Here is a 26155-nt window from a genome sequence, read left to right as displayed (position 1 = left end):
TCAAAGTAGCCACACTTTGCCTTGATGACAGCTTTGCACACACTTAGCATTCTCTCAACCACTGGTACTGTACATACATAGATAAACAAATACAGTGCATTTGGAAAGTATTCAGACCCATTTACTTTTTCTACATTTTGTTATGTTACAGCCTTATTCTAAAATGGATGAAAAATAAAAATGTCCTCATCAAGCTACACACATTACCCCATAATGACAAAGCAAAAACAGGTTTTTAGAAATGTTAGAAAATGTAGAAAAAAGCAAAAATATTACATTTACATAAGTATTCTGTACTTTGTTGAAGCATATTCAGAAGCGATTACAGCCTTGAGTCTTCTTGGGGCGGCAGCTAGAGCGCTGGGCCAGTAACCGAAAGGTTGCTGGATCGAATACCCGAGCTGACAAGGTAAAAATCTGTCGTTCAGCCCCTTAACAGAGCAGTTAACCCACTGTTCCCCGGTAGGCCATCATTGTAAATAAGAATTTGTTATTAACTGACCTGCCTTGTTAAATGAAGGTAAAATACAATAAAGATATATTGGGTAAGATATTATTGCGTAAGAGGCTTCAAGCTTGGCACGCCTGCATTTGTGGAGTTTCTCCCATACTTCTCTGCAGATCCTCTCAAGCTCAGATCCTCTCAAGTTGGATGGGGAGCATCGCTGCACACCTATTTTCAGGACTCTCCAGAGATGTTCAATTGGGTCCTGGCTCTGGCTGGGCCTTTCGAGGACATTCAGAGACTTGTCCCGAAGTCACTCCTGCGCTGTCTTGGCTGTGTGCTTAGCGTCGTTGTCCTGTTGGAAGGTGAATCTTCACCCCAATCTGAGGTCCTGAGCGCTCTGGAGCAGGTTTTCATCAACGATCTCTCTGTACTTTGCTCCGTTCATCTTTCCCTCAACCCATGACTAGTCTCCCAGTCCCTGCCGCTGAAAAGCATCCCCACAGCATGAAGCTGCCACTACCATGCTTCACCTTAACCTCTTGGATCTCCCCATCCCGGATCCGGTATCAGGAATACAGACTCAAGCTCATTACCATAACGCAACGTTAAGTATTCATGAACATCGCAAATGAAATGAAATAAATATGCCATCTCTCAAGCTTAGCCTTTTGTAAACAACACTGTCATCTCAGATTTTCAAAATATGCTTCTCAACCATAGGAAAACAATAATTTGTGTAAAAGTAGCTAGCTAGCGTAGCATTTAGCGTTAGCATCCAGCACGCAACATTTCAACAAAAACATAAAAGCATTCAAATAAAATAATTTACCTTTGAAGAACTTCTGATGTTTTCAATGAGGATACTCTCAGTTAGATAGCAGATGCTCAGTTTTTCCAAAAAGATTCTTTGTGTATTGGAAATAGCTCCGTTTTATACATCACATTTGGCTACCAAAAAAACCCGAAAATTCAGTCCTCAAAAAGCGAACTTTTTTCCAAATTAACTCCATAATATCCACTGAAAACATGGCAAACGTTGTTTAGAATCAATCCTCAAGGTGTTTTTCACATATCTCTTCATTATATATTGTTCTTGGACGCATGGTTTCTCCCCTCAATCAAATGGAAAAGTACAAGCAGCTGGCAATTGCGCACCGAATTCCACGCAGGACACCAGGCGGACACTTGGAAAATGTAGTCTCTTATGGTCAATCTTCCAATGATATGCCTACAAATACGTCACAATGCTGCTAAGACCTTGGGGGAACGACAGAAAGTGTAGGCTCATTCCTTGCGCAATCACAGCCATATAAGGAGACAATGGAAAACAGAGCTTCAGAAATTCTGCTAGTTTCCTGGTTGACGCATCATCTTGGTTTCGCCTGTAGAATGAGTTCTGGGGCACTTACAGACAATATCTTTGCAGATTCTGAAACTTCAGAGTGTTTTCTTTCAAAAACTGTCAAGAATATGCATAGTCGAGCATCTTTTCGTGACAAAATATCGCGCTTAAAACAGGAACGTTTTTTATCCAAAAATGAAATAGCGCCCCTAGAGATCCAAGAGGTTAACCTGTTGCGTCGAGCAATCCCGTATCCGGGAGCGTAATTATAGCCTCAAGCTCATTACCATAACGCAACGTTAACTATTCATGAAAATCGCAAATGAAATAAATATATTGGCTCACAAGCTTAGCCTTTTGTTAACAATGCTGTCATCTCAGATTTTCAAAATATGCTTTTCAACCATAGCTACACAAGCATTTGTGTAAGAGTATTGATAGCTAGCATAGCATTAAGCCTAGGCAACAGGCAACATTTTCACAAAAACAAGAAAAGCATTCAAATAAAATCATTTACCTTTGAAGAACTTCGGATGTTTTCAATGAGGAGACTCTCAGTTAGATAGAAAATGTTCAGTTTTTCCAAAAATATTATTTGTGTAGGAGAAATCGCTCCATTTTGTTCATCACGTTTGGCTAAGAAAAAAACCCGATAATTCAGTCATTACAACGCCAAACTTTTTTCCAAATTAACTCCATAATATCGACAGAAACATGGCAAACGTTGTTTAGAATCAATCCTCAAGGTGTTTTTCACATATCTATTCGATGATAAGTCATTCGTGGCAGTTTGGTTTCTCCTCTGAAGCAAATGGTAAAATACACGCAGCTGGAGATTACGCAATAATTGCAACGAAGGACACCAAGCGGAGCACCTGGTAAATGTAGTCTCTTCTGGTCAATCTTCCAATGATATGCCTACAAATATGTCACAATGCTGCAGACACATTGGGGTAACAACAGAAAGTGTAGGCTCATTCCTTGCGCATTCACAGCCATATAAGGAGACATTGGAACAAAGCGCATTCAAAATCGGGGGCATTTCCTGTTTGAAATTTCATCTTGGTTTCGCCTGTAGCATCAGTTCTGTGGCACTCACAGATAATATCTTTGCAGATTTGGAAACGTCAGAGTGTTTTCTTTCCAAAGCTGTCAATTATATGCATAGTCGAGCATCTTTTCGTGACAAAATATCTTGTTTAAAACGTTTTTTTTTATCCAAAAATTAAAAGAAGAAGTTAATGATGTTTCCAGGTTTCCTCTAGACGTGACGCTTGACATTCAGACCAAAGAGTTCAATCTTGGTTTCATCAGACCAGAGAATCTTGTTTCTCATGGTCTGAGAATCCTTTAAGGTGCCTTTTTAGCAAACTCCAAGCGGCCTGTCATGTGCCTTTTACTGAGGATTGGCTTCCGTCTGGCCACTGTACCATAAAGGCCTTACTAGTGGAGTACTGCAGAGATGGTTGTCCTTCTGGAAGTTTCTCCCATCTCTAGAGAGGAGCTCTGGAGCTCTGCCAGAGTGACCATTGGGTTCTTGGTCACCTCCCTGACTAAGTCCCTTTTCCCCTGTTTGCTCTGATTGGCTGGGCGGGCCAGCTCTAGGAAGAGTCTTGGTGGTTCCAAACTTCTTCCATTTAAGAGTGGAGGCCACTGTGTTATTGGGGACCTTCAATGCTGCAGAAATGGTTTGGTACCCTTCCCCAGATCTGTGCCTCGACACAATACTGTCTCGGAGCTCTACGAACAATTCCTTTAACCTCATGGCTTGGTTTTTGCTCTGACATGCGCTGTCAACTGTGGGACCTTATATAGACAGGTGCCTTTCCAAGTTATGTCCAGTCAATTTCCCCACAGGTGGACTCCAATCAAGTTGTAGAAACATCTCAAGGATGATCAATGGAAACAGGATGCACCTGAGCTCCAATTTCGAGTCTCATAGCAAAGGGTCTGAATACTTTTGTAAATAAGGTATTCTTCTTCTTTTTGTAACACATTTGCAAACATGTCTAAACCGGTTTTCGCTTTGTCATTTTGGGGTATTGTGTGTAGATTGAGGAGGAAATACATTTTATTCATTCCATTTTGGAGTAAGGCTGTAACAAAATGTGGAAAAAGCGAAGGGGTCTGAATTATTTCTGATTGCACTGTACATATGTGTGTGTTTTCAAGATATCATCCTAATGTTAGATAGGGTTTTATCTATAACTTAATGGGGCTCTTAGCTTATGTTCTGGGAATGTTCCCAGTTTGCTGTGTGCTGTCTGAAATAGTCAGCTGAGAATCACCCCAATCTCACCTGATGGAAGAAAGAGTCCGCCGACAAGTGTATAATTTGTTTCCCTCGCTGATTTTTATCACCACAGAAAGAGGTATAGGCAGGCAGACATTCATCACTGGATAGAGAGGAGAAGTAGTACATTGTCAACAACAGACTTGGTATTGAGCAGATGGTTTAGGGGATGATGTCTCTGCTTGGTGATTGACATCAGAATGCCTCACTGAATGGCAATGATCTCTCACTGGTCTGTTTCATTGTAAGGACTGTCTCTCTACACCTCATGTGTCTGTCCTTGACAATCAGACTGTCTTTGTTACTCTCCCGCAGTAGCATGCCCATGCACACTCATGTGCATGTCACACACACACACATACATATCCTCTCAATATACTTATTACAGGCTATGCTAAAACCCTACACCCCAACCTGAGTACTCCGCTCTGCCACCTCTGGTCTCCTGGCCCTCCCACACCTACAGCTTAACGCTCAGCCCAGTCAAAGCTCTTTTCTGTTGTGTAACAAGCTCCTGCCCATCATCGAAAAACATCTGAAACCCTACCTCTTCAAATAGTATCTTAAATAATCCCACAGCACCCCCCCCCCCCCCCCTCTCGCACCTCTTCCTCAGCATCTGCTAAATGACTAAAATGTGAATGTTTATCGGTCGACCGATTATGATTTTTCAACGCAGATACCTATTATTGGAGGACCAAAAAAGCCGATACCGATTTTAAAAAATATATATATAATGGTAATAAATACATTTTTTTAAATGTATTTGTTATAATGACAATTACAACAATACTGAATTAACACTTATTTTAACTTAATATAATACATAAAATCAATTTAGCCTCAAGTAGATAATGAAACATGTTCAATTTGGTTTAAATAATGCAAAAACAAAGTGTTGGAGAAGAACGTAAAAGTGCAATATGTGCTACGTAAGAAAGCTAACGTTTCAGTTCCTTGCTCAGAACATGAGACCATATGAAAGCTGGTGGTTCCTTTTAACATGAGTCTTCAATATTCCCAGGTAAGAAATTTTAGGTTATAGTTATTATACTATACCATTTGTATTTCATTAACCTTTGACTATTGGATGTTCTTATAGGCACTTTAGTATTGCCAGTGTAACAGTATAGCCTCCATCCCTCTCCTCGCTCCTCCCTGGGCTCGAACCAGCAACACAACGACAACAGCCACCACATCGAAGCAGCGTTACCCATGCAGAGCAAGGGAAACAACCACCCCAAGGCTCAAAGCGAGTGAAGTTTGAAATGCTATTAGCGAGCGCTAACTAGCCAGCCATTTCCCTTCGGTCACACCAGCCTCATCTCAGGAGTTGATAGGTTTGAAGTCCTAAACAGCGCAATGCTTGACGCACAACGAAGAGCTGCTGGCAAAACGCACGAAAGTGCTGTTTGAATGAATGTTTACGCGCCTGCTTCTGCCTACCACCGCTCAGTCGGATACTTAGATGGTTGTATGCTCAGTCAGATTATATGCAACACAGGACACGCTAGATAATATCTAGTAATATCATCAACCATGTGTAGTTAACTAGTGATTATGATTGATTGATTGTTTTTTATAAGATAAGTTTAATGCTAGCTAGCAACTTACCTTGGCTTACTGCATTCGCGTAACAGGCAGTCTCCTTGTGGAGGGCAACGAGAGAGAGGCAGGTCGTTATTGCGTTGGACTAGTTAACTGTAAGGTTGGAATCCCCCGAGCTGACAAGGTGAAAATCTGTCTTTCTGCCCATGAACAAGGCAGTTAACCCACCGTTCCTAGGCTGTCATTGAAAATAAGAATGTGTTCTTAACTGACTTGCCTAGTTAAATAAAGATTAAATAAAGGTGTAAAAAAAAATAAAAAAATACCGATTTCCAATTGTTATGAAAACTTGAAATCGGCCCTAATTAATCGACCATTCCGATTAATCGGTCGACCTCTAGTTGAAATGGATTGGGTTACAAACCCATTCCACATTTTATTATCGATGACATATCTGTAATAGTGGAAGTACCTAGTGTTGACTGATTGGCTGTACTTTGTGTGTTCCAGCTAGCCAGACACAGCAAGTTCCTGCAGCAGAGCTTGAGGCCGCTAGCGGCGGGGCTGCTGCTGAATGATGACACGGAGGGAGGCGACGCCCTTGGTTACTATGCCAACCACACAGCTCAGATAGAGGTAGACCTCACCCAGACAGTCTTCATCCAATCACATCATCCTATTATCTCAACCCAGCAGTCCTTAGCCGTGGTATATTGGCCATATTCCATACCTCCTCTGGCCTTATTGTTTAAATATACAGTACCAGTCAAAAGTTTGGACACAGCTACTCTCAAGGGTTTTTCTTTATTTTTACTATTTTCTACAATGTAGAATATTAGTGAAGACATCAAAACTATGAAATAACACATATAATCACGCAGTTTCTTCACTAGGCTATTCTGGGGCGGCAGGGTAGCCTAGTGGTTAGAGTGTTGGACTAGTAACCGAAAGGTTGCAAGTTCAAATCCCCGAGCTGAAAGGGTACAATCTGTCGTTCTGCCCCTGCCCCCTCAATCCCACATTGAAAATAAGAATTTGTTCTTAACTGACTTGCCTAGTTAAATAAAGGTTAAATTTAATTTTATGTCTTGATGACAGCTTTGCACACTCTTGGCATTCTCTAAACCAGCTTCATAGTCACCTGGAATGCATTTCAATTAGATATTAGATATACCCCTGAAAGTACAGCTACTTTTTGTCTTAGGGGTATCATATCATGTTCTTTCGTCAGATTGTGCGTCACGACCGCACCATGGAGCAGATAGTGTTTCCAGTGCCCAACATCTGTGAGTACCTGACAGAGGAGTCCAAGACGCGCGTGTTCACTACAACCGAGAGGGATGACCAGGGCAGCAAGGTCAACGACTTCTTCACGCAGTTTGACGACCTCTATAATGAGATGCGCTGGCAGAAGAAGATACGCAGTAAGATAAAAAGTTTTACACTGATGAACAATTCTGGTGGTGAAATAATGGCTACATTGTGATACAGGAACATTAACCAGTTGTCCCGTGTCACTATAGATAACCTGGCTCTGTTCTGGTTCTCTCGGCACATCTCTCTCTGGGGAAGCATCTCTTTCTACCTAGCCGTTCTAGTCAACGTGGCCGTGGCTCTCTTCTACCCCTTTGGAGATGACGGAGATGAAGGTGAGATGTCCTACAGCAAGTTCTTATTCATTAGAGACAGTTTGAGACAGTTATATAATGTCCTCATCTGCTTGCATGTGCCTTTCAAGGTATTTTTGTACTTCCCTTATGCACTATGCTTTTCTGCACACTTACTATACCACTGGTCAATATAATCTACCAGTCGACTGTCTATCCTGCCCTTTATCCATAGTGACAATAGTGGTAGTTGGATTGTGTGTCATTCCTGTAATTGGTTAATCATACCAAACATAAAATAATTAAATTGTGACCGACCGGCTCGATTCGGTCTTTATGTAGCGAAATTGGAAATGGTGTTTTTTACATTGGATAAACAAGACTCTGAGCTATAAAATTGTATATCATACACTACAGTTGAGGAACAATGGGAAAGTAATCCTGCTTTGAGAGTTAATAAACTTGTAACCTCACTTTTGAAAAAATAGCCCTTGAATGTTTTGGTACAACTACTGGAGAGCCCTTCTTTGTCTGCACCCATTCAGCATCGTTCACACCCTTTTAAGCTTTAGCCCCACCCATCTCTTTAAGGATTCACATGTGAGGCTATGTACTAAACAACCAAAGTTTTTCAAGACTAAAGGCTGGTTTATACTACGGATGTTTGTAAATTTAATCTGGAGTGTCTGAGTATGCTCTGGGTGTTTGAAAGCTCAGAGCGTTGCCAGATTGGCCATTTGAAAAATTCAGAGCGTTTTGTTCTCTGAGCGTTCAGAGCGCACACTGAACGCTCTGGCTGAAAAGTAGGATTGATCTGAGCATTCTGACCGAACAGCAGCAGTCAAGCACCCAAGCTAACTGGCTAATGTTGGCTAGCTTGCTAGCTACTTCCAGACCCAAATGAGAGAACAGCTCACTCTGACCATTTTACTCGCTCTAACAGAGCTGGTTAGGCTGTTTATGTCATCCAGAACGTTGGTGACTGCAACTGTGCTGCTGGCAATAATGTAATTAAGCTTTTTTTGCCAAATTTATCTGACACCAACCATATTCAACGTGTGTTGAGCGTTCGTAAATTTGTCAGTTATTCTGAGCGAATTTACCAGCTATGTCTATCGAAAGTTGTTGAAGTGACAACATAAACATTCTATTGAAATAGTTACTTGCATGGTGCAGTCTTTTGTTTAGACATGTATCTAGCTAGCTAAACAATGACCCATAATCCCAACTCATAACGTTACTACCCTGCATGAATCTGAAGGTAGCTAACCAAACAGGTTCAATGTTAGCTAGCTAACATTAGGCTTAAACTAGAAATCCAAATGGCTCTGAGATATGAATAATATTACTACACAGATCATACACACAACGTTGGCTAGCTAGCCAGCCTATTAACTTTAGCTAGTTAGTTAACAGTACACTTTAACTTGAAATGAAAATTACTTTCTGACAAAATGAGTAATGTGAAATATTTAAAACCGGAGCCTTCTGTGTGTTCTCTTTTTGACTCCATCTGCATATTTGCAGTCAAACACCAGAATTCTCTCCATCTCCTTAGCTATCATACTCGAATTCCACAATTTAAAAACTCAGTCCTTCAGAAAGTGGAGAGCAACACTTTATGCAGTTCTACTACGTGAGATCTTTAAAAAAAAAAGCTGTGTTAGAAAGTATTACATTTATTACAACACATACAGCTCATATTATAAACCGAAGCATGCTACATGGCAGACCAATCCGAACTCCTCTATCGGCATGTCCAGCCCACTCATTATCTTAGCCAGTCATGGCTTGCAGGAAGATTTCGGTATTTTTTCCATGGCTAAACCAACTAGGCTCGTAATTTAACAATTTTACAGATGGCATACAAGTTTGTTATTAATGCACATGAAAGTTCACAAGGCAATTCTGCCACAAAAAAAACACATTTTAATAAAATAAAGGTTTTGTTCAAATGACTGTCCTGTGAAGTAGTGAAGCACGACTTACGCATAGTTTCCTGAAACGAGTCACAATTTTCTATATAAATCTACAAGATAGAGGAATAACTGATAGGCAGTGGAGGCCAGGTGCTTCATTGTAAATGAAAGAACAGCGACGACACGCAGCTCAAAAAGCTCCCCTATTGATCTTGTTTTAGGGACAATAAAATGATCCTACCTAGACTAGCCTACAACACCACAATCCAATGAATAATTGCATAATTTTTTTCTCGTGATCACAATTCTAGGCTGTAAACTGCAGTGAAAATGTCATTCGAATAATGGCGCAAAAACACTGTTATTTGAATGTTTGATTCCATTTGGAATAGTAGTGAGTCTACTCTCAACAGTTTACAGAAAGGCACAGTAGCAGGCCAGTCTGGCTGTATTTTTACTTCTGATACTGGAGCGCTGTCTGTTGCCGATCATCATTATCCCAAGTCATCCTGGCCACAGGCCTATGATCCCAGCAGGCCCAGTTATTCAGGAAAGCTTAACACGAGCAGCCATTCCTCGATCTAGACCCTAACGCTTCAATATAGCCCAAATATTTGTCATTTAACTTTTTAAATGTATTACCCTTTGTGTGTGGCATTAACACAACTAGTCACAATATTTTAATCTGATTATACTACTTAGTCTCCTGTAGGCTATCTGTGCATGTTCATCCACTCTACTATAATTCCAACATCCAAACTGTGCAACTGCAATTCGATTAATGGAAAGAGAAACACCAAAAATAGTAATGACATTTGGAGATTATCAAACCAAACAATCGATGCTGAGTAGAGAGGGATGCATTTTGATTTTTTTTTTTGGTTTCGATTCGCTACTTGATTGTGTTGTTGAAAACGCAAACCATTATGATAAGCGCTCGAAGTCGGTAATCGGTATGCAGTTGTGTTGATTATTGGTTGTGTGTGGTGCATTGGCACAGAAACCTGTTGGTGGAAAATTTGTTGCATATATAATTATAAACTGGGTGGTTCGAACCCTGAATGCTTATTTGGCTGACAGCTGTGGTATTTCAGACCACGGGTATGACAAAATATTTATTTTGGTTGGTAACCATTTTATAATAGCAATAAGGCACCTCTAGGGTTTGTGGTATATATACCACGGCTAAGGGCTCCTCGTGCCTTTTTGCTTAATATTGCATCAAATTGTGAAAATCAGATTTCCCCCCAGCTGATCATTGTCTGCAGCCAGGTCTGACTGTAGTGTAATGAAACAGTCAGGGAGAGTGAGCTCGTCCGTGGTGGTCAGCAAATCCTCAAACTTCTGGCCTGTTAGCCCTGCATGGAAACATTACTTCTCATTTCATGATAGTAATAGAGAAATCTAAAGGTAGATCATGATCAAAAAGTTAAGCACAGAAGGAAAGTCCCAATCTTGTATGGCGAATTCTGCATGATCATGTGCGTGATAATCACAGTAAATGTTGGTTCATGTGCTAAGGCAACAGTGTTTATGAGATGCACGAGGTCAGTGGTTTGGATATCACCAGTCTTCCCTTTGGGCCATTGTTTGACATTCCCCACTGTTGCCTGTTGTGACTGGCTCTCGAAAGTCAGAGAACCTAGAGTGTTGTGCCAAGTGCTAGTCTGGTCCCAGATCTGTTTGTGCGGTCTTGCCAGTTGGCAGTTGCCACTTAGCTATAGGCTTGTCCCCAACTGGCAATACGGCACAAACAGATCTGGGACTAGGCTATAATGAAGCACTCCGCTCTGTTGCATAATACATGAACCCAAAGGCTTCAAATGCCAAATCTCTGAACAGTGTGAATGTCTTCATCTGTATTTGTTGTTTGTTTGTTTGTTTACTCCGTCCCCAGGCATCCTGCCCCCCTTTGTGTCCATCCTACTGTGGGTGGCGTTGGTGGTGTGCACCGCCATGCTCTTCATCCTGCCCAAACCAGGGAGTGTCCGGCCCTTCCTGGTCTCTGTCATACTGCGCTCTATTTACACACTGGGCCTGGGCCCGACCCTGCTGCTACTGGGGGCCGCCAATGTAAGTACAGCAAAGTCAAATACAGACAAAATAGTTTTAAGTAAAATGTACAGTGTAATACTAAGAACTCCTGTTTTGTAATTTCAGCATCATCTTCTATTGAAGCCATCTTTCAGTCCTCTTTCCTCTCCTCTCTCCAGCTCCTAAATAAGATAGTGTTCCTGGTGAGCTTTGTGGGCAACCAGGGGACATTCACGCGGGGCTACAAGGCAGTGGTCATGGACATGCCCTTCCTCTACCACGTGGGCTACATCATCGTCTGTATGCTGGGCCTCTTTGTCCATGAGTTCTTCTACAGCTTCCTGGTTGGTGCAAACAATCTCTGCAACACTTCACCATTTAACTTTAAAAAATACAAGAACTTTATATTATTATTGCTCATTTATCATTTTAAATATCCATTCAATTGAATGAACTGGATTAATTTAACTTGAAAGTACTTGGTTATCATGCGGAAAACATCAAATGGACGTTTAACAGTGATTAAGTCTGGACCTTTCTTGGTGCCATGTGATCCCGGCAGGTGGTTATAGTGTGGTTTCATCATTTAGCTCCATGGTCTCCTTGTTCCCCCACTTGAACCAGGTTTTTCAGACACAGCTGCATTTGCAGAAAGCCACATCATCTCCTTCTTTTGCTGTTGCTGTTTGGAAGCTATGTGATATCGGGTGCCTTTACAGCTCTCCTAAAGCTGTTTGTGCCCGTGTGTGTCCCCGTGTCTGCATTTGTCTGACTGTGTGTCTGTCCCCCTCAGCTTTTTGATCTGCTGAACCGCGAGGAGACCCTGCTGAACGTGATTAAGAGCGTGACACGTAATGGGCGCTCCATCGTCCTCACAGCTGTGCTGGCCCTCATTCTGGTCTACCTCTTCTCCATCGTGGGCTTCCTCTTCCTCAAGGACGACTTCCTCATGGACGTGCAACGTCTGCCAGGTCAGTACCCATAGACGTCCCCTTGTCTTCAGCCCAGAACCCTGTACTCTATCCTAGGTGTCTACACTATAAAACACAGTCACCCCCTCCCTACTCACTACCTTTGCCTCTATACCCTACCCTAGGTCTCTGCACTTTTACCCCAGTTCAATTAGTACTAGTACCCAATGTTCCTCAACCCCTTTACTACCCTAGGTCTCTGCCCATTTACTCTGCTCTGTCGCCCCCCCGTGCTCCCCCACACAACCCCCCCTTCCTCAGCCTGTCCTGCTGATCGCTGATATGGTCACTGCTCAGTATAGGATGCATGATTTCTGATGTTGCTCCCGAACACCTCTTACACTGGATTGTGGCCACATAGTCTCCCCATTAGTCCTGCCACCCACACCTAACCGTTGCCCTTCAATACCCACACCTGACTGGCCAACTCTATGGCCCTCAATCGTAAGAACTTCCTCATACAGCCAGTATACAATCTGACCACTATCTAATAATGACATCATTGCAATTAATTTTGCCCACTGGGTAGTAGGGCTGTGTGATTTTTGCACATTAATCCAAATGTCTGTATCGCAGAATCAAGGTTTTTTGTATTTTTGTCCGCTTGTTATATTTTTGGGCTCGTCTCGTTTGCTCCTTCTGTGCTGTGTGCACCTTCCCATTTACACCAGATATATGTATATAATGATGAGATGCTCATGTCTCTGCACTAACAATAGGAGTTGTTGTCCCAAAGGCGGGAAGGCAGGTGACAAGCCTGTGCCCAAAGGCAGGTGACAAGCCTGCCTTCCCTCCTAAATAAGCGCATATAAAAGCATTGGGCTTATTTTGGACAGGTTTTGGCAAGAGTGAAACCTCTTGCTTCTCATCTTTCTCTGGTTTACATACATACCCAAGCCCACTCTGACAAATGGTTTTGCTATTTGCATTTTAGATTTGGTCCAACAGAATCGGTCATATGGACACCGAAACACATGGAGACATTATTTTACTGTAATAGAGGAGAAGTTAACCTTTCGACCATACCCTGTTTGTTTCAACTCCTCAAATTCCGAGCGGCGCAGACACTACTAAAATGGATGTGTCCATGAACATTCATTCTGGAAAAATAATGGCCAGTTTGTTGCACACGTATCGCTAGCAGTATTTTAGTCAAGTAAAGATTGTTATACTGGCTGTTTAGTCTGTGTTTTATAAACATGCAATAAGCATAAAACAATTATATAAGGAATTGCCAACTCGTTCTCATTCTGATGAATAAGGTAGGCAACTTGATTTCAACTTCTGAATGAAGTGGACAGGCTAACATGCTGTTCAAACAGTTGGAGAAGGACAGAATGGTGTGTTCATAACAATTCAACTGTTTTACCTTGTTAGCTAGCAAATAGATCCAAGTTGGCTAAACTTGAAATATAAATATTAGAGATGGCTACTCACTAGCACGTGGGCTTGTGTTTGAGAGATTGTTAATGAGATTGGTGTTAATTTTCTATAATGCCTGCTACGTTATTAGTGAATGTGCATTATGCATGGTTCTGGTCAAATTTGTAACAAAAGTGGTATTTTTATAGACAGACCTGAAAGCCAGATCTGTGATTATTGCAAAAACAAAAAGAAAGGTACAACTATTTAACCTAGCAGTTAAGAGAGTTGGGCCAGTAAGAGCTGACTAGGTATAACAAATCTGTTGATGTGCCCTGAGCAAAGCACTTAACCCGAATTACTCCTGTAAGTTGCTCTGGATAAGAGCATCTGCTAAATGACTAAAATGTGAATGTCTTATGGTTGTGAAAGACATATATTCAGCCGAGGTACAGTATAACTTCACAAGCCCTGAATTCATTTGATTATTGCTGACTGTTTTAAATGTAGTGTTATTTGACCTTCAATTGTACAACAAAACTTATTTAGGGTAAACTTTAAACATTTATTAGATCTACACTACATGACCAAAAGTATGAGGACACCTGCTCGTCAAACATCTCATTCCAAAATCATGGGTATTAATATGGAGTTGGTTCCCCCCTTGCTGCTATAATAGCCTCCACTCTTCTGGGAAGGCTTTCTACTAGATGTTGGGTCATTGCTTCAGGGATTTCCATTCAGCCAAAACAGCATTAGTGAGGTCGGGGACTGATGTTGGGCGATTAGGCCTGGCTTGCAGTCGGCGTTCCAATTCATCCCAAAGGTGTTGTTGAGGTCAGTGCTCTGTTCTCTTTGCAGGCCATTCCAGTTCTCCCACACCGATCTCGACAAACCATTTCTGTTTGGACCTTACTTTGTGCACTGGGGCGTTGTCATGCTGAAACAGGAAAGGACCTTCCCCAAACTGTTGCCACAAAGTTAGAAGCACAGAATATATTCTAGAATGCCATTGTATGCTGCAGCATTAAGATTTCCCTTCAGTGGAACTATGGGGCCTAGACCGAACCATGAAAAACAGCCCCAGACCATTATTCCTCCTCCACCAAAATTTACAGTTGGCACTATGCATTCGGGCAGGTAGCGTTCTCCTGACATCCTCCAAGTCCAGATTCGTCTGACTTCCAGATGGTGAAGCGTGATTCATCACTCCAGAAAACGCAATTCCACTGGTGGTGAGCTTTACACCACTCCGGCAGTTTGAAACTCGGTAGTGAGTGTTGCAACTGAGGGCAGACCATTTTTATACGTTACGCACTTCAGCGGTCCCGTTCTGTGAGCTTCTGTGAGCTTGTGTGGACTATCAATTTGTGGTTGAGCTGTTGTTTCTCCTACATGTTTCCACTAAACAATAACAGCACTTACAGTTGACCGGGGCAACTCTAGCAGGGCAGAAATTTAACAAACTGACTTCTTGGAAAGGTGGCTGAGCTCTTCAGTACGGGCCATTCTACTGCAAGTGTTTGTCTATGGAGATTGCATGGCTGTGTGCTCAATTTTATACTCATGTCAGCAACGGGTGTGGCTGAAATAGTCAAATCCACTAATTTGAATGGGTGTCCACATACTGTTGGCTGTGTAGTGTATATCGTGATTCGCCCATAATTTTGAAAAAATCGAGAAATTAGTTTTTGCCCATATTGCCCAGCCCTACTGGTTATCATAGTTATCACCAGACAGTATTTCATGAGACAGATTGCTCCTTTATCATTACATGCTGCTCTCTCTTCACAGACGCTCTGAGAATTATTAGTGGAAAGGGGTTGGAGAGTAAAGAGCATCAATTTTAGTGATGTCGCCTGTTGAAACTGAAGAAGGTTGATGTTTTGATTTGTCACTGCAGTACGCATTAGGTTAGACAGGATAGACTGAGCAGTAGGATGGACTTTTTGTTTTCTGTCACAACAGCTATGTGGAATTGTCATTGAAAACTAGTAAACACATGTTTACTATACATTACTAGTTTACTAGACTAAAGGTTTTCGATAAACCTGTTCTCTGTCTTGGTTGACTAACTGTCTGTGCTTGCATGTTTGTGCCCGCTTGCTTATACAGTGCCTTCAGAAAGTATTCACACCCATTGACTTTTTCCACATTTGTGACCGACCGGCTCTATTTAGCTACATTTGAAATTTACATTGGATAAAAGTAATCTCAGAGCTAGCAAATTGTATGTCATACACTGCAGGTGAGGAGTAAGGGGAGTAATTCTGCTTTGAAAGTTGATAAAGTTGGAACCCCATTTTTGAGAAAATAGTCCTTGAACGTTTTGGTATACCTACAGGAGAACTCTTCTTTGTCTTCACCCATTCAGTGTCCCCACCCATCTCTTTAAGGATTTGCATGTGAGGCCATGTGCTAAACAGTGTGAGTAAGGTAGTGTAGTAAACAACCAAATATTTCAAGACTAAAAGTGGTGTAAGTATTAGAAAAAATACGCTTTATCTGGTCCTTGGCCTATATCCTAATCTGACTTTGGTGCACTTCATGTTTTTCTTCACATTACCATCTCTGGTAAACACATACTATATCAAATAAAATTAAAATGTACCGCTCAGCCACATCTAGCTAAGTGGATGGGTGAATATTGTCTAGACATGTACAGATGACCGTATAATTAGCAATGCAATGGATTTCTGAGATACTAATAATATTACTAAACAGATCATACATGTAATGTTAGTGTGCGAGCCAGCCAGGTAACAGTACACTTTAACTTGCAATGAAAATGATTTTCTGACAAATTAGATATGTATAATATCTGAAAGTGTAGCTAGATAGACTCTTACCCGTATACATGGATGAACACTTCTCCCTCTCTGTCACGGATGTCATGGTTGCCCTTAGTTTGAAGATGTAATCCGGAGACAGGTGTTTTATACAACAGCTTTCTGTGTTGTCTTTTTGACTCCCTCCATATATTTGCAATCAAACAACATGCTTTTCTCTAGCTCCTTAACTATCATACTCTGCTTCCACCGGGCATTCTACTGATTTCAAAACTCGGTCAACATCTTTGTGACAACAACACTGTTGATCGCCATTTCTTCCCCATCATTGTCATCAGAAGACTTTGACCCTGGTTCAGTGAAGATGTTTTTACCAAAATCAGGGATTTCGTCATTGTCAGAGTCAGCATTGCACCATCGTCCACCAGTAAGTAGTCCATCCCAACCTTTTCCCACTGACCTTTGTCAATTAAATTCAGTGCAGCACTGCAGTTATTCATGATATTGTTCAAAAAAGCTGTGGTAGAAAGAATTATCTACACATACTGAGCAGCTCATGTTATAGACTTGTTATAGAAGCATGTTAGCTACATGGCAGTGTCATGTCTTTGGCTGTGCAGGATTAAGTGATATGACATGCTTTTCTATAAAATCCTTTCTCCGTAATTAATATTACCTGATTGAGCTAATCATGTAAATGTAATTAACTAGAGAGTCGGGGCACCACAAAATAATATTTATAGAGCTGTTATCTTCAGAATAAACTCTTAAAGACCTAATAATATTTTACATCAATAGCAGTCAATATTAATCGTCACCTTAATTCCGTCTCATCTGAAAGTTGTAAATTCTTGGTTATCTTCGAACCCTGGCTAACAAGTTGAATCAGCAATACAAAATTGGGTTTAATTATTTATTTACTAAATACCTAACTAATCACACAGAATTACATATACAAAGAATGAATCATACCTTGATTACAAATTACGTCATAAAGGACAACGTCCCTAGTGGGCAGAACAGATATGACAGCTGGTTACACCAAAGAAAATGGGCTGGGTTTGAGTGAAAGAGCGGGAAGACTGAGGGACAAAGGGAGAAGCTGTGCTATCGTAAATACAGTATCTTATGCATTCTAAATTACGGCCCATTTGGAAAAGACAAATGCAATAAATATTTACTCTGAGCTGTGCTTCGGTAGGTTGGTGGTAGATGGAAGGCCGTGTTGCCCAACCGAGTCCTTTGTCCTTTGAAGAATGTCTCTGGTGGTCAATTGGATATGTTGTAGTAACGTCGTTGTGTGGTGGACGGGATACTCGGTATGTTCTATCCTAGCCCACGTTTGCTGTTGCTAACTCAATGGCTAGGAGGTATCACTTCTGTAGTGAATAAGAGTCCAAAGTTCATACCATTCGCAACCAAAGCTCACGCTGTGGTTGGCTTAGTTCTGTAGTTGACATGCTAGTCCTTTTAACGCAGAGGCTGCAGACCTCACGTACTTGGAACAGGATGTTATATTGTCGTCAAGGCTTTATATAGGAAGGGAGAGGAGGGCGTGTTTGAAACGTTTTATAACCCATATCCCATCACAGGGGCGGGCCACTGATTGAGCAGAGCCCTAACCTTATGAAAACCCAAATCTCTCATTTGGAAGCTAAAATTACATTTCAGCTCTTCACCAATAATTTTATATTCAAACATTTAAATTGAACAACAATTCAATGTGAATCCGATAACTACAATGTGCAGACTTTCCACTGTAGAGTTTGTCATCTTATCATTGATGAGAATGTCTCAGATGACAACCGACCTGACATCATATTCATTAAGTACCACTGCATATGTTCAATTGGTCGGATACCAGAATATAGTTAATTTCTCCCACTTTCTGATGTTCCCAGAATCTCTATGTTAACCAAGGGGTTTTCAAATTTCACATCCGTATGGTAGAGAGAGGAAAAGGGGGGGAAGCGGTATTTATGACTGTCATAAACCTACCCCCAGGCCAAGGTCATGACAGTAGACCAATCTGAACTCATCTTTTCGGCATGTCCAGACCATCCATTGTTTCAGCTGTTATGAGAATTTCGTTATCAATGTTCATAAATTTCAATTAATCTACTCAGTCTGCAACCCAGAGTTTGTAAGATTCTGGTTGAATGAAACAGACAAAAGTCCCAGCTTACAATAGTCAAAATGTTTATTCACGAGAGTACTCTAGTCCATTATACAAAAACATCAATTTTATACTTGCTCCTTACTTACGCACATACTTTCACACCAACAGTAGATATCCTACGCACATACAGTGGGGCAAAAAAATATTTAGTCAGCCACCAATTGTGCAAGTTCTCCCACTTGAAAATTACAGGCCTCATCTTTTTATCATAGGTACACTTCAACTATGACAGACAAAATTAGGAAAAAAAATCCAGAAAATCATATTGTAGGATTTTTAATTAATTTATTATGGAAAATAAGTATTTGGTCACCTACAAACAAGCAAGATTTCTGGCTCTCACAGACCTGTAACGCCTCTTCTTTAAGAGGCTCCTCTGTCCTCCACTCGTTACCTGTATTAATGGCACCTGTTTGAACTTGTTATCAGTATAAAAGACACCTGTCCACAACCTCAAACAGTCACACTCCAAACTTTTTGGTAAAAACTAAAATCGTCGTGTTAGGAGGACAAAGAATGCTGAGTTGCATCCAAAGAACACCATACCTACTGTGAAGCATGGGGGTGGAAACATCATGCTTTGGGGCTGTTTTCTGAAAAGGGACCAGGACGACTGATCCGTGTAAAGGAAAGAATGAATGGGGCCATGTATCGTGACATTTTGAGTGAAAACCTTCTTCAAGGTCCTGGAGTGGCCTAGCCAGTCTCCAGATCTCAACCCCATAGAAAATCTTTGGAGGGAGTTGAAAGTCTGTGTTGCCCAGCAACAGCCCAAAACATCACTGCTCTAGAGGAGATCTGCATGGAGGAATGGGCCAAAATAAATAAACAGCAATAGTGTGTGAAAACCTTGTGAAGACTTACAGAAAACGTTTGACCTCTGTCATTGCCAACAAAGGGTATATAACAAAGTATTGAGATAAATGTTTGTTTTTGTTATTGACCAAATACTTATTTTCCACCATAATTTGCAAATAAATTCATTACAAATCCTACAATGTGATTTTCTGGATTTTTTTCCTCATTTTGTCTGTCATAGTTGAAGTGTACCTATGATGAAAATTACAGGCCTCTCTCGTCTTTTTAAGTGGGAGAACTTGCACAATTGGTGGCTGACTAAATACTTTTTTGCCCCACTGTACGTACACACAAACAGGAGGTGAGTTTTATCCTTCTCCATAGTTCTCATCACTGTGTATCACTACCCAGCCAACAGTTCCATTCCCCCGAGATTAGGGGAACCTTGATAAGTACTCCCGTCCTATCATACGTTTCTCAGAGTTCTAGTCAGGTCGGTTCAAACGCAGTTTAATTGTTCTCTGTATTTTACACTCACATTTATCTCCCTCCCAGTCCAACCGAGTTGGACTTATGTTTAATACTTTAATTATTCCTTATACATGCTACATAATTATAATCCCCAATGGTTAATTTTCAGGGTAGAATTATTTAATCATTATCTCTAAACATATAAAATATTTTATCACAGCCAATGATGGCAAGCTGGAAGGTTCCTGGCTTTATCCGTGGCTAAACCAATTGGGCTCGTAATTTAACCATTTTATTCGTATTTACAGATGGCATGCAAGTTTCTTATTAAGTTACATGAAAGTTCAACATGTTCCAAAGTTCACATTTCTGCCAAAAAAATGCATTTAGGTAAAAAAAATGTTTACATTCAAATGCCTCTCCTGTGAAGTGCGACATACGCCTAGTTTCCTGAAACTAGTCACATTAAAACAAAGCGCGAAGTAAAAGTACGAATTTCGGAGCATCGTAGCACGATAAGGTGCAAAAACTCAACTTACCCAGTTGCGGACCACTTTTTGGAAGCACACCACTCGATTTCGTTTCTACGTTATATTGGCATCGAACATGTCACCCTCCCTAGGAGAGGGGGTGACCTCGATAATTTATTGTTAAAATGAGAGGCTGCCTGGATCTTTCATTTAAAGACCCTTTCTCCCTTCGGTCTCAACGTAGACTTTGATCTGAAGCCATTCTTGTGATTATTGTGATTTTGCTATTGTAAATGTTTGTAGGCCTGTGTAGCCAAATTTTTATCTATGATCGTACGCTATCCATTTGTTTTTTTGTATGCTATTTTAATATATGAGAATTAACCAATGATATCTGGCCACATGATTACAGAAACCTGTGTGTGTGTCTTTTGATACTATATAAACGAGTCACCCCGCAGTGTTTGTCATTATACCCTGATGAAGACAGCTTGTCTGTCGAAACGTTGGACATTACATGTTTGCATCTGATCTCGTAGGGTGTGCGCCTCTCCTTTTATTGGTCACGTGTTCCACTCCGCTATCCAGCACCTCGCCTAAATAGAGGTGTGTTTCTTTCGCTTCCAGAAGACATTTCTGTCAAAAAATGCATTTTGTTAAGAAAATAAATGTTTATGTTCAAATGCCTCTCCTGGGAAGTGCGACGTACACCTAGTTTCCTGAAACTAGTCACATTTTGTTATAGCCTGAATTTAAAATGGATTAAATCAAGATTGTGTGTCACTGGCCTACACACAACACCCCATAATATTCCAAATGGAATTGTGTTTGTAGATTTTTTTTGTAGATTTATTTATTTATTTATTACAAATTAATGAAAAATTAAAAACAAACATTTTCAGTCAAGCCTAAATAAGTTCAGGAGTCAAAATGTGCTTTAATAAGTCACGCAATAAGTTGCATGGACTCACTCTGTGTACAATAATAGTGTTTAACATTTTTAAATGACCACCTCATCTCTGTACCCCACACGTACACTTATCTGTAAGGTCCCTCAGTCGATTTGTGAATTTCAGACACTGATTCAACCACAAAGAATAGGGAGGTTTTCCAATGCCTCGCAAAGAAGTGCACCTATTGGTAGATAAAAAAAAATAAAAAACAGACATTGAATAACCCTTTGAGCATGGCGAAGTTATTAATTACACTTTGAATGGTACGTCATCACACCCAGTCACAAAAAATATATAGGTGTCCTTCCTAACTCTGTTACCAGAGAGGAAGCCAATGGTGACTTTAAAACAGTTGCAGAGTTTAATGGCTGTGATGGGAGAAAACTGAAGATGGATCAACACTGTCGTGTGTTTGGCTATGATGGATTAAGTGATATGACATGCTATTCTATAAAATCTTTTCTCTGTAATTAATATTACCTGATTAAGCTAATCATGTAAATGTAATTAACTAGAAAGTCGGGACACCACGAAATAATGTTTATATAGCTGTTATCTTCCGAATAAACTCTTAAAGACCTGGTAATCTTTCACGTCAACATCAGTCAATATTTAATCGTCACCTTATTTCAGTCTCATCTGAACATTGTAGAATTCTTGGTTATCTTCACAAACCCTGGCTAACAAGTTGAATCAGCAATACAAACTTTGGTTTAATTATTTATTTACTAAATACCTAAATAATCACGCAGAATTACATAAACACAGAATGGATCATACATTGATTACTAATTATGTCCTACAAGAAAACATATGACGGCTGGTTACACAAAGAGAGGGGGTTGGGCTTGAATGAAAGCGAGGGAGGACTGAAGAACAAAGGGAGAAGCTATGCAATCGTAAATACAGAATCTTATGCATTCTAAATAACCGCCCATTTGGAAAAGGAAAATGCAATAAATGTTTACTCTGAGCTGCGCTTCAATAGGTTGGTTATAGATGGAAGACCGTTTTAGCTCATGCTATATTCTTGCTGGTATAGTCAAAATTCATCCTTTCGGTGTGTTGATCGTCATCTTCACGTTGAAATTTGATGCTAATTTCGCTAGGTTATTATCTGAGCCCTTTCAACGTGGGGACCGTCGTCCTCGGAACACAAAGTTACGTTTTCGTCAAGGGCTTTATATAGGAGGGGAGAGAAGGGCGTGTTTCATAGTTTATAACCATTGTCTGTTCACATGGGCAGGGCCACTGAGTTGAGCATATTTTACTCTATGACAAACCATTCTCTCATTAAGAAGCTAAATTACATTTAATCTTTTCACAAATAGTTTCATATTTAAACATTTAAATTGCACAACAATTCCATGTGAATCTGATAACTATAATGTGTAGACTTTCCAAGATATACAGTTTGTCGTCCTAACATCAGTAATAATACAACTGATCTGGCATCATTTTCATTTAGTACCAACGCATATTTTCAGCTGGTTGGATTACCGAAATAAGGTTCCTTTCCCCCCACCTTTTGATGTTCCCAGACACACTATGCTTACCAAAGGCTTTTCAAGAGTCCTACTGTAGAGTCAAGAGAGAGGAAAGGGAGAAAGGTATTTTTGGGGGTGTCATAAACCTCACCCACAGGCCAACGTCATGACAACACCATTGTAGTTAATCCACAATACTAACCTAAATGACAGAGTGAAAAGAAGGAAGCTCTGTACAGAAAAAAATATTTCAAAACATACTGTCGTGGCCAAAAGTTTTGACAGGTCTGCTGCCTCTGTGTCTTTAGATATTTTTTGTCAGATGTTACTATGGAATACTGAAGTATAATTACAAGCATTCCATAAGTGTCAAAGGCTTTTATTGACAATTACATGAGGTTGATGCAAAGAGCCAATCTTTGCAGTGTTGACCCTTCTTTTTTCAAGACCTCTGCAATCCACCCTGACATGCTGTCAATTAACTTCTGGGCCACATTCTGACTGATGGCAGCCCATTCTTGCATAATCAATGCTTGGAGTTTGTCAGAATTTGTGGGTTTTCTTTTGTCCACCCGCCTCTTGAGGATTGACCACAAGTTCTCAATGGGATTAAGATCTGGGGAGTTTCCTAGCCATGGACCCAAAATATTCATGTTTTGTTCCCCAAGCCACTTAGTTATCACACTTGCCTTATGGCAAGGTGCTCCATCATGCTGGAAAAGGCATTGTTCGTCACCAAACTGTTCCTGGTTGGTTGGGAGAAGTTGCTCTCGGAGGATGTGTTGGTACCATTCTTTATTCATGGCTGTGTTCTTAGGCAAAATTGTGAGTGAACCCACTCCCTTGGCTAAGAAGCAACCCCACCACATGAATGGTCTCAGGATGCTTTACTGTTGGCATGACACAGGACTGATGGAAGCACTCACCTTGTCTTCTCCGGACAAGCTTTTTCCGGATGCCCCAAACAATCGTAAAGGGGATTCATCAGAGAAAATGACTTTACCCCAGTCCTCAGCAGTCCAATCCCTGTACCCTTTGCAGAATATCAGTCTGTCCCTGATGTATTTCCTGAAGAGAAGTGGCTTCTTTGCTGCCCTTCTTGACACCAAGCCATCCTCCAAAAGTCTTTGCCTCAATGTGCGTGCAGATGCACTCACACCTGCCTGCTGCCATTCCTGAGCAAGCTCTGTACTGGTGGTGCCCCGATCCCGCAGCTGAATCAACTTTAGGAGACGGTCTTGGCGCTTGCTGGACTTTCTTGGGCGCCCTGGAGCCTTCTTCCCAACAATTGATCCCCTCTCCTTGAAGTTCTTGATGATCCGATAAATGGTTGATTTAGGTGCAATCATTCTAGCAGCAATATCCTTGCCTGTGAAGCCCTTTTTGTGCAAAGCAATGATGATGGCACGTGTTTTCTTGCAGGTAACCATGGTTGACAGAGAAAGAACAATGATTCCAAGCACCACCCTCCTTTTGAAGCTTCCAGTCTGTTATTTGAACTCAATCAGCATGACAGAGTGATCTCCAGCCTTGTCCACGAGAGAATCACTGACATGATGTCAGCTGGTCCTTTTGTGGCAGGGCTAAAATGCAGTGGAAATGTTTTTTGGGGATTCAGTTCATTTGCATGGCAAAGAGGGACTTTGCAATTCATTGCAATTCATCTGATCACTCTTCATAACATTCTGGACTATATGCAAATTGCCATCAAAATGTACATCCTGTTTTCAATAAGGCACTAAAGTAAAACTGCAAACAATGTGCCAAGAAATGAACTTTGTTTTATTTTTTATTTCACCTTTATTTAACCAGGTGGGCCAGTTGAGAACAAGTTCTCATTTACAACTGTGACCTGGCCACGATAAAGCAAAGCAGTGCGACACATACAACAACACAGAGTTACACATGGAATAAACAAATGTACAGTCAATAACACAATAGAAAAGTCTATATGCAGTGTTTGCAAATTAATGTAGTAAGATTAGGGAGGTAAGGCAATAAATAGGCCAGAGTGGCAAAATAATTTAAATTTAGCAATTAAACACTGGAGTGATTGATGTGCAGAAGATGAATGTGCAAGTAGAATTACTGGGGTGCAAAGGAGAAAAAAAATAACAATATGGGGATGAGGTACGATGGTGCAATGATCTGTAATCTGCTCTCACAGCTGATGCTTAAAGTTATTGAGGGAGATATAAGTCTCCAGCTTCAGTGATTTTTGCAATTCGTTCCAGTCATTGGCAGCAGAGAACTGAAAAGAAAGGCGGCCAAAAGAGGAATTGGAATTCCCGTAATAAACGGGATTTTTTGTCAGGACAAGATGCTAGAATATGCATATAATTGACAGCGTAGGATAGAAAACACTCTAAAGTTTCCAAAACTGTAAAAAATATTGTCTGTGAGTATAACATAACTGATGTTGCAGGCGAAAGCCTGAGAAAAATCCAATCTGGAAGTGCCTCATGTTTTGAAAGCGCTGCGTTCCAATGCGTCCCTATTGAGCAGTGAATGGGCTATCAACCAGATTACTCTTTCTCCGTATTCCCGAAGCTGTCTACAGCATTGTGACGTAGTTTTATGCATTTATGTTGAAGAATACCCGTAGGCGGCTACATTGCGCAAGTGGTCACCTGATGGTCCCAGAGAGATTCTCGCGTAAAATACAGAGGTAGCCATTAATCCAATCGATCCTACTGAAAAACGAATTGTCCTGATGGATATATTATCGAATAGATATTTGAAAAACACCTTGAGGGATTGATTATAAACAACGTTTGCCATGTTTCTGTCGATATTATGGAGCTAATTTGGAATATTTTTCTCCGTTTTCGTGACTGCAATTTCCGGTCGATTTCTCAGCCAAACGTGAAAAACAAACGGAGCTATTTCACCTACAAAAATAATATTTTTTGAAAAAAGGAACATTTGCTATCTAACTGGGAGTCTCTGGAGTGAAAACATCCGAAGCTCATTAAAGGTAAACAATTTAATTTTATTGCTTTTCTGATTTCCGTGACCAAGTTACCTGCTGCTAGCTGGACAAAATGCTATGCTAGGCTATCGATAAACTTACACAAATGCTTGTCTAGCTTTGGCTGTAAAGCATATTTTGAAAATCTGAGATGACAGGGTGATTAACAAAAGGCTAAGCTGTGTCTCAATATATTTCACTTGTGATTTTCATGAATAGGAATATTTTCTAGGAATATTTATGTCCATTGCGTTATGCTAATTAGTGTCAGTCGATGATTACGCTCCCTCATGCGGGATGGGGAGTCACTAGAGGGTGATTGACAGAGCCGAAAGCCTTGGCCAGGTTGATGACTACGGCTGTGCAGTATTGTCTCTTATCGATGACGGTTATGGTATCGTTTAGGACCTTGAGCGTGGCTGAGGTGCACCCATGACCAGCTCGGAAACCTGATTGCATAGCGGAGAAGTTACGGTGAGATTTGAAATGGCCGGTGATCTGTTTAACTTGGCT

The 26155-nt window shown here is 40.8% G+C and overlaps 1 protein-coding gene across 3 annotated transcripts in view; it reads left to right on the top strand.

Moving 5' to 3' along the window:
• LOC139373668 (inositol 1,4,5-trisphosphate-gated calcium channel ITPR2-like) overlaps positions 1 to 26155 on the top strand; it is a 173009-nt gene that overhangs the window by 101782 nt on the left and 45072 nt on the right. For all 3 annotated transcript variants that reach the window (XM_071114505.1, XM_071114515.1, XM_071114495.1), the window contains exons 46-51: positions 6142 to 6267; positions 6863 to 7055; positions 7155 to 7280; positions 11055 to 11230; positions 11371 to 11535; positions 11985 to 12162. In XM_071114505.1, coding sequence (XP_070970606.1) covers positions 6142 to 6267; positions 6863 to 7055; positions 7155 to 7280; positions 11055 to 11230; positions 11371 to 11535; positions 11985 to 12162 — 964 coding nt within the window. The remainder of the gene's footprint in view (positions 1 to 6141; positions 6268 to 6862; positions 7056 to 7154; positions 7281 to 11054; positions 11231 to 11370; positions 11536 to 11984; positions 12163 to 26155) is intronic.

The sequence above is a fragment of the Oncorhynchus clarkii genome, chromosome 2 (genome assembly GCF_045791955.1).
Source record: "Oncorhynchus clarkii lewisi isolate Uvic-CL-2024 chromosome 2, UVic_Ocla_1.0, whole genome shotgun sequence".
Lineage (NCBI taxonomy): Eukaryota > Metazoa > Chordata > Actinopteri > Salmoniformes > Salmonidae > Oncorhynchus > Oncorhynchus clarkii.
The sequence above is the reverse complement of the archived record's forward strand: the minus strand, read 5'-3'. Positions and strand labels throughout refer to the sequence as shown.